Below are 9,818 nucleotides of genomic sequence, written 5' to 3'. Positions count from 1 at the left end.
AGTGCCAGTCATATTCTTTGGAAGTAATTTTAGTTCGGTACCGCTCAATGCTCGTAACGAGAAAAAATGTCAAAAAATATTAAAACAGTTATTTTTTTTCAAAAAATGGCTCATAAGTAATTCAGTTTCGTTTTTTATTTGTTTCGAAAGCTAATAGAAGGACAAACGAATGACAAACTTCAAAAACTGCGAGAAGGATGGTGAACAAATCATACTGGATGAAAAGTATGAATTTGGATGAAAAGTATATTGGAGGTTTAATAATTTGGTTACATTGCTTAGTTACTGCGTTTACAAAATTCTGTGTAATTATGTACACATTATAGTCATTTGCATACAAGTAGTTGCCAAAAATTTGTGACATGCATCTAATGAAACAATTTTTCTGGCTACGGATGAATCCCGATCTTTGGAAACCTTTGAAAGTAAGGTTATTACAAAAATATGCAGCTTTTTGATGGTGTAATTTAAATACAACTACAATGACCACTTCCTGTTCAGGTTTCTAGAGCTCCATCATTATAAGTGTAAAATTATTATTTTCCTTACACTGGTGTGTCAAAATCAACTCGTTATCTACTGTGGTTTTGGGGGTTTCCTGTGAAAGATCGCGTCAAGTTATGTTTCACTCATAAATTTGAAGACAGTTTTTTTAGTTCTCGTGTTACCCGAAAGACTGGAAAAGCAAGATAATATGACAGATTTACACCAGTTATGTTTGTAATTACAATAGTAGAAAGGTCAGTTCCACCCATGGAGTGTAACTTTAAGAAGTCTTTCCCATTAAAACTACTCCCCCACCCGACGAAATTATAGCCTCTCATTGAAGTACGAACATACTAGGGGGGGTTTACGTTTCATACCCTCTAAAGCCAGGGGAGCTTTAATAGGAACACATAATCTTCAATAAAAATACCTTTAATAATAACTTTGACAGCTCATAACGCTATATGTTAATTAAAATGGCCACGTGTACCGTTCATTGGGGCACAAAACCTCCCGGACTTTAGTTTCATGCTAAACCAGTACTGAATCATGGTACTACAATTGTAAAACGTTGCATCAGTCGACACTGTTTCATAGAACTGATAGTAAAAAGTAACATGATCAAATTATCTTTACAGTAAATTTACAGTCTTGAAAAACCATGATTCAGGACTGAGCTACAATGTTATTATAATCCGCGTGTGGTTAGCAGGTACAATAACATTTTTCGCAAGTTTGTGATGATGAGAATAGAAAGATCTTTAAAACCCCGATTAAAGGGAACATCAGCTATTAATACAGGTGATCAAACGACCCGTCAGAGATATATGATTACAAATTAAACTTATGAACAAAGTTGTGATAATTTCTGATGCAGTTTCCGAATCTAGGTTTTGTCGAGAAAATAATGTATGATTTGTAATGAATAGCTGTGGAAAAAAATTAACCCAAAAAGCGCGTCACTTGAGGCTGCAAATGCCGTGAAAGTGGTGAATTTTCGTAAGGTTCACCTTTTTTAAAGGTCAATCCTGAGGTCTTTCCCATTATAGCTCCACAAAATTATGCCCTCATTATGGTATAATTACCATGATGGGGGTATGGGTTATGTGACCAGTAAGCTGGGGGTGGGGGGGTGGGGGGGCTATAACGGGAATTCTTACATTTTTTTCAATTTTTAGCGTCGACATTTGACCCGTATTCATGATAAGCAGCTTTTAGTCAACGAATAGCCATAGAATATAAACAACAGTGCTGGTCAAGTTGACAAACGCGTAGATATAGCTGACCAAATCGTTCTTTCTTTGTCGCGAAATCTCACACCAGAACCCGCCTTTTCCCGACATTTTAGCCCTGTTCCTTTCGGACATTCGGTCCACAAGTTGAATGTTGTCGGCAGCGACCTTGGATGACACGGAAGAAACGTCTGAGTTCTCTTTCCCCGTTGCCGAAAGATAGTTGGGGGGTTCACTTGGGCTGATTGAGTTGCTTCGGGACGGGAAAATGTACCCGAACCTCATTCGAGGCGGGTAAGATGGATCGTCCTTTAAATTGAGACTGGATCGCGAGATAACACCGGATGGGTCAGGGGTAGAGGCCCTGCTTCGTGTGAACAACATCGAATCATCCCGGGATTTCGAGTTGGTGTCGGACAGTTTATGTTCGCGATTCTCGGCATTTGAGGTTTTGTCGTCTTCGGTCTCCTCGGACTCTGCGACTCGAGAGTCGTACACAGCGTATGATACACTGAAAGCCGTCATTATGATTGACAAAACCAGGTATTGCCCGACAAGGGGTATGGCGTTACCCCCGGGGGGCAAATACTCCGCAAACAGCATCAAGTTCACAGTCTGTGCCAAGAACAAAGTGACTGTGAGTCCAATTTTGTCGCCGCTCGAATTGGGGAGGAAGAAAGCGGCGATGCATAGCAAGTTGATGAGGGTTCCAGGGAGACATATGATTGTGAAAATGAAGTTTCCTTGTCTCTGGAATCTGAGAGTGTATGTTATTTTGGAGTACTTTGCACTTGTACCGCTGTACAGTTGCTCAACGTCCACGTCTCTGGATAGAAAAAAATGGTTGTAACACCAAGAAATGGTAAAGATAACAATACGAATAATAACTTTTTTCTGTGCTCCCAAGGTTTCCAAGATTTTTTGAGGAAGTTTCCATCAGGCGTCAAATGGTTTTTGGAAAAAAAATTGCTCAGTATTTTGCTCAGGTTTTACCGCACAGTAGTTCACAGATTTCGAAAAACTTGAAATAACAAATGAACATTTTTACAATACATGCCACTGATTTTTTGACGGAGAAAACTTTGCAAATGGTGATGTATCTCAGCTGAAGCGTTGCTTTTCATTTTTGGCAGAAATTTGTTTAAAAACTGCCTGTTTTTTGCTGTGCAGAAAACAGAACAATCAAGAACATAACGTTGTTGTTGCCTACTAAAATGAGTTACTGCTCGGACAAAGAGAAGGCAGTCCAGCCTGAAATAGGAAAAAAATCTATAAGGAAATTTAATTGCAGAAATCAATTTTTGTGCCAAAAGCTGGGAAATCATTAGCAGCTAAGACACCCTCTAAAATTTAGCCATTATTGAAATAATTTGACTACATTTCATTTTGAAAATATGGTTACAATTAGCAAAATTATGCATGTATTGTCCAGGAGGTTGCATGACAAATTGCCTAATGCCAAAATATCCGACGTCATAATACCCAATTTATTCCCTTTGATCTTTTCGTTCAATAATGCGATTACAAATTAGCACTCGGTAATACAAGCAAGGTTTTTCACAATAAGGCTGATAGTTTGATCCCCTGGTTGTGATAGTTTCATATCAAGTCCCCCGGGCTACTGAGGCATGGTCATGGCCCGCGAAGCGTGGCCAAATGCACTCCATAAACATAATGTTAAAAAATGTTCAGTAAGTTTCAACCTTAAGATGGAATATTGGGTACAATATGGATATTTGGTTACATTGAGTAATTTGGCATTGATTATTTTGTCCTGACATTGTCCAGGATTTTTGTCTTTGAAGGCCTAAAAACAGGAGCAAATGTACAAGGATTATTACTTTTAAAAAGTCTATTAAGTGCTACGAATCCGCGGGTAATCAAATTTTGGCCGCAAAATTCCACTGAATGCACAAATATCCCCAGTTCGGATTAGAGTAATTGAAACAGCTGAAGGATATTTTTTTGTTTCTATCCGTCTCATTAAATGAATAACTCTAACCAGAGTGAGGCATTCATAGCAAGAGCATAGTTCTAATCTTCTTTTGTTTCTCATTAATTTATTAATTGAACGCAAAATGCAAAAAAAAATATTTATAAATGTGGACTTTTTGCTTGTAAAAATTTATGAGACAATCTTTTTTGTGCGAAATAAAATGGCTCATCCTATGATTTAGTCCACGGTAAGCAAAATTTATATGGTAATTAAAAATTCCCAACAATTACTCGATATAGGCCTAATTTATTGGTCTACAAAGTTTGTATAAAACAAGGCATCATAATGTGCATGCCAATTTATTATCTACTTTGAATTTTCTTTTTTACGCAAGAAAAGCTGCTCATATGTTGCTGACTAAATTAACTGGCTATCATTTCTTTTTTTCCAAAATTAATTTACCATACATACTTCATTCAAATATGATCATACATATCGTTCATGCATCATTTTTCATTCATAAAAACTGTATAGCAAAAGTCGCGATAACTCAAACTTAAGTTCACAGCTTTTTGATCTCGCTCTTGTTTGATATTTACTTATAACAAAGTGACATGCCCTTTCTTCATCTGGGTTATTCTTCGCTGGTGAAAACTTTTGGCAAGGTTTTCTGGCTGTAAACGCACGTAAAAATCTAAGTTTGTCCGTGAATTTCTTGTCAAGTGCCTGGACAACACATTGCTATGTTATAGTATGATTGCTTATCACAGTTATCAAGTTTCGTTTTACTTGTACACTAGAAGAGTTAGAAATTTACCTGAAAAAAAACATCTTTACTGACCTGAAAATACCTTAAAATTACTTTTAAAATTAAGGAGACACTGTCTTAATTCTCTACGTTGACATTGCCTTAATTATTACCATTTCTTAAAGATAAAAAAGTAAGGTACAAATTACACTGTTTAAGTAAAAGTTACTGAACTTTTAAAGTAAAATGGTTGCTGTCCCGAGGCGAATGTCCTCCATAAAATCCTCCCATTTTGTGGTAAGAGTGGGGGGGGGGGGGGGTAAATTGATGTAAGAGTGAGGGGGTAATTTGGTGTCTGGGGGGGGGGGGGGTGAAATGATTTAAGAGTTGGGCTGCAATGGGAGGAATTTTGAGGAATTACCACCCCTGACTAAAATTGCCATGCAAGAGTGGGCTGCAATGGAGAGACATTTAAGGAATGACATAAAAATAACACGCAAAAAATAACGACCATCTCTCGACCGTCATTTAGGTTTTAGATTAAACTTGTATCTTTCGCTTATATCCTCGGTTTACCGTTCTTTTGGGTGCATAGGGGACTGGATTCAAAAAGAAAGTGACTAACTTGTACTTATCATATGATAGAATATCCCAGACATCGCCCTTCATGTAACTCTTGCCAGTGAGGTTGGATGCTTTTAACATCAACTTGTCTGTTGTGTCCGCATCTGCCTTCAAACTCAGCTTACATTCATGCTAAACGAGAGACAACATACAAACTCACCCCGGTGACCCTGGAATTTTTATCGTGTAAGATCTGATAAGATGAGATGCTGATCAATTATTTTTATCGTGTAAGATCTTACCTGGTCTTAAACGATAACAATTCTGCCCAATGTGAACTTTAATCGTGTAAGATCTGATAAGATACTTATCAGATCTTATAATATAATAATTCAACTTTGCTGAATTGTTATCTCTTAAGATCTGATATGTATCTTATCAAATTTTACACGATAAAAAATCGCGTAGGACAAAATTTTTTACCGTGTAAGATCTGATAAGACATGTCAGAACGATTTCAATTTTGCCGTATAAAGTAGTCAAGTTCCCATTAAAGTAAAAAATAATCGGTCAACTAACCAATTAAGAAACAAAAAAATTGTTGATTTTTTTGACGGCAGTTTTATTCTGAGTCTCAACTAGGCACTATGGTTCATTTTAGGAGTCCAAGATAATTTTGGTCTTTGGAAAAGATGTTCAGCCTAGTCTCAAAAGACAATATAAGATAATTTTCTCTTTTTTACTCTGACACTTAAGTGTTGCATGCTGTAGCTTTTTAGCTACTGCTTGAAAACAACTCTGAATTGTCTTCAATTCGAAGAACATGCCATACTTTAATATTATTCATCGTATAAGATCTAATAAAGAATCTTATCCAAAAGATGAGCCCCAATGTTTAGCTTGCAAGATCTTATAAGATCTTACACGATAAACTTTTTTAGTTAAGCAGAACTTTTATGGTGTAAGATCTTATAAAAGAAAATGCTTATCGGGTAATATCTGACAAAATTGAACTCTTATCGTACAAGATCTGATCAGATCTGATGAAAAATTTCATCGTGTCAGACCTGATAAATTGTCTTACAAAGTCTTAGTTAGGCGACGCATAATCGTATAAGTTTTTAATAAGACAATTTTGTAAGAAATTTACACGATAAAAATGCTCAGATGTCTGGGGCACACCATAAATCTTTAACACTGTGTCTTTAGACCCATGTTATTGAAGTCGTAGGGTGAGGAAAAACTAAAGCACCGATTTTTTTGCCTGGTTATACCATGTGGTAACAAATCAGCCAAACGGTACGTATTAAATTGCTCGATTGAATTAAGATGGGAATTAGCATGTTGATACTTTTTTCCGCGTTGAAACGATAATTTAGCCCAACCCTTTTAATTGTTAAATTATAGAATTACATTTTTTCAACAAAATAAATAATACTGTTTACAGTTAGTGTTTTCAGTGTAAAGAATCTTCACTTAGCTTACAACTTGCTTTTGCAAAATTCGATATTAATTACTTAAGATATCTCTGAGATGCCGCATTTTCTCACAAGCCAAATTAACATGCTAGCTTGTGTCCCCAGAAAACGAGTGGCAAGTGCGAATATGACTACTCACCTAAAAACCACGTAATGAAGTGCTGATATGATCAGAGCTTTTTTTACCCAAATTTGAAATTATACCAATTGTAGGGAAGTTATGATTACTTCATTTTAGCCTCCCAAAACGCGATTGTTTGTAATCTAAAAGTATTGTTACTAATCTCCCACACTATGATCCATATCATATATCCCACGTGTACGAATGAAAACAATCGGATCAGAGGACAAAGTATGGGTAATTTCTAACTGGGATTCTTTGGTACCATTTGCAGGACATTATCGTTTTCGGATTACAGTTTTAAGTTTAATGTATGACTTTTTATGATTTCCAGAAAATTTTCACGATGTCTTCCAAAAATGAAAAATTTACAGAATACTAGCTGACAAAACCCTGACTCAATCAAAAAATTTTTCCTGTTCGTGGGGTGCAAAAAGTACCTTATCGTAAGGGAACTTCCACGATTCCATCTGACAGGTAACAAAAACAGTAGCATATCTGCAAATCATCGAATGGCCATCCTCTGTGATTCTCATCTGAGCTGAACTCGACTTCAAAATCTCCTCATTGGACGCCAGCTCTGTAGCAAAAAAAATCTGTTCAAAATAATATATTTTAGTTAGTTAGATATCTCTTTAAGGAATCTTAGTTAGACGCAGAATTCTCATCAGTTCAAATCATGAACGAATCAAATTGTCATTTTGGACTTGCAACGAACACAAACAGTTTTAAATTAAAGTAGATAACATATCAAATCGCGAACTGCCTCAATCTCCGAAAATATTGATCTAATTTGTCATCAGTTTTAGAACCAGCAGAGATCAGTTAGGTTTTCCAATTATATTGTTTAAAGCTACAATTATTAAAAACAAATTAGTGTTTTGTTCGAAGACTTCTTTAAAATAAAGCCTTGTTTGATTTATAATTTGACAGCATGTAATATTTACCAAGTTGTTACTTTAATTTGAAATTCAAAAATAATGCTTTTTGAAATAACAAAAATGATAATAACTTCCCGGGTAGAATTTTTACCCCAAAAAAGATGAAAGATTAGGGGGGAAGGGGGGGGGTAATCGGGGGAATTTTAGCCAATTCCCCTCAAAACTCTTACATCGCTTTTTGTGTGTGTGTGTGTGGGGGGGCAATGGGGGCTAAATCTTAAGTTAAAATTACAGAGAAAAATTAACATTTATTTGTGTTGGAGCTGAGCTTAAGGAATAACAAGCTTGCATAGGCGGGGAAAATAGAAACAAAACACTTTCTGATGTCTTAGTCATTTAATAGTTATAGTTATAGTTCTAGTTCTAGTTACAGTTTGTCACGTGAGAAAAAAGAGAAAAAGGGGAAATAACAAAAGGCAACACACAGAACTCAACGTAGTAGCCGCAGAAAACGGCTGAAAGTATAACTCAGCAAAATATTGCAAAACAAATTGTCTTGAGCAGTAAATAACGTGTTACTGTGTCTTGAACTAGAAATATTCCTGAGCAGTAAATTGTTACTGTGTCTTGTATTCAAAATATTATTCTTGAGCAGTAAATTCTGTTACTGTGTCTTGCATCAACGAATTATTGGAGCTGAAATTCAACTGTTACAACCCCAACTTCTGGTATTCTCAACTTGTGAGTACAAACAACAAAAGCCAACTTAGGTTTAAATTTAAATATTTTTGCAAAAACAGGTCTTAGACATATATCTTTGTCTTCGATTTGTTTTTTCTATCGGATTGAACTGGTATACATAAAGAGATCCCGTATTGTGTGATCTGTAGCAATCCAGTTCAAATTGATAGTTGAAAAAACTAAGATCAGCGGATAGTTACGAACTAAAATAGTTAATGCAACGGTAAGTACAGCAGAGCGGATACACAGTTACAAAAGCGAACTGCATAAACGAAGTATCCGGACAGATTTTGTAACCACTCAGAACGAACTGGGCGGTGTAAAACTTTCTTTGTGAAACACAAGGAGAGCAGCCGTTACAATTTGCGATGCGAATTAATCCCCAATTAATAAAACACTGTAAGTCCACTAATAAATAGTTACATTAAAGTTGAGACGGCATCTAAGAAATTTCGATAGAGACAAAAAAAATTGATAGGGTTTGATAAAATTCTTATCGTCTGCATGTGAGTGAACAAATCCAAACCTGGCAAAATTATATCCGGGAACCAGAGCAAATTTTTGTCCCCACTTGACAAGACATGAGTGACTCCACAAAAGTCGGAAGAGTTCCAGTGAACGAATTCATTCACCCACTGCAGTGCCACCCACACTCGAATTGTGATTTGTTGCTATATAAATAGGTACTGTTTCCCAATCTAGTTACCTATGATGATGTTATAACCCAGTTAGAGTATTAGAGCAACGTTGTTCATTCTATATCAACACCATTATAGTGAGAGTAAAGTTTGTGACCTTTGTGGGTTGCGACCCCACAATCTCTCAATTGATTGCAATCCTGTGCTCTCTACTGAGCCAACTGGTCCAGACTATGCTCTCTTATATTGAGCTATCATTTCAAGCTCCATCTTATGATCACAGCTTACTTACTAGAGTGGATACTCTAACATAGAGCTCCCAATATAATGCCAGGTAACAGGTTGGCAGGGGTAACGTTTTCATTATTGGGATCTTTACATGTTTATAAATAGTAAAATTCGCTCTGATTTTAAACACTTTTAACACCCTATATGAAGAACTTAAAGGCATTGATGTTAAGATGAATTCAAACTCCTTCAAGATTTTTGATACAGTTGAACTTGCTCATAAATTTCTCAAATAATCACTATAGTTTTTCGATTGTGTTTGTACCAGAAATTGATTATGAGGGGTGTGGGATTAACGGAAACAAGTCCCTGTAAAATATCCACGTGGAGAAGATGCAGGAAATCAATGGAAGCAACCGCGTCAATTGAGGATGTCGGATCTTTGACCGGGAAGACATTGATGGTCGAGTTGGCTTTTAAATCGTCCAGAAGCTGCGCCTGGGACTTGCACGAGTGACCATTGACGCACAGAACGCCAGTAAATTGAGCCAAAAACGTGATAAAACAAACTACAAATCTTTGAATCTTCATATTAGCTTCACATGAATCAAAGTGAAGATTTTTTAATTAGTTTTTTTGCTCGGATAAACTGCTGAGCTAGTTAATAAGAATCTGTTATAACTCGTTTATAACCAACCTCTTAATTAGTGGTTTGACGTTTATTAATTCTGGTACACTTGGTAAGTTCTTCATGTAAAACAGTAA

General features: G+C 36.2%; 1 protein-coding gene across 1 annotated transcript; it reads right to left on the bottom strand.

The window, feature by feature from the left end:
- Positions 1 to 1,259: 1,259 nt before the first annotated feature.
- On the bottom strand, positions 1,260 to 8,884 carry LOC142353926 (neuronal acetylcholine receptor subunit alpha-10-like). The gene is made up of 4 exons (XM_075406158.1): positions 8,714 to 8,884; positions 7,006 to 7,145; positions 5,028 to 5,158; positions 1,260 to 2,544 (listed from the first exon to the last, which is right to left on the bottom strand). Exons 2-4 carry the CDS (start codon positions 7,099 to 7,101, stop codon positions 1,701 to 1,703), a joined length of 1,071 nt encoding a protein of 356 aa, XP_075262273.1. The 5' UTR covers positions 7,102 to 7,145; positions 8,714 to 8,884; the 3' UTR covers positions 1,260 to 1,700.
- Positions 8,885 to 9,818: the final 934 nt, after the last annotated feature.

This window comes from Convolutriloba macropyga, chromosome 15, assembly GCF_964194025.1.
Source record: "Convolutriloba macropyga chromosome 15, txConMacr16.3, whole genome shotgun sequence".
NCBI lineage: Eukaryota > Metazoa > Xenacoelomorpha > Acoela > Convolutidae > Convolutriloba > Convolutriloba macropyga.
Note: the sequence above shows the minus strand (reverse complement) of the source record. Positions and strands in the feature narration are given on the sequence as shown.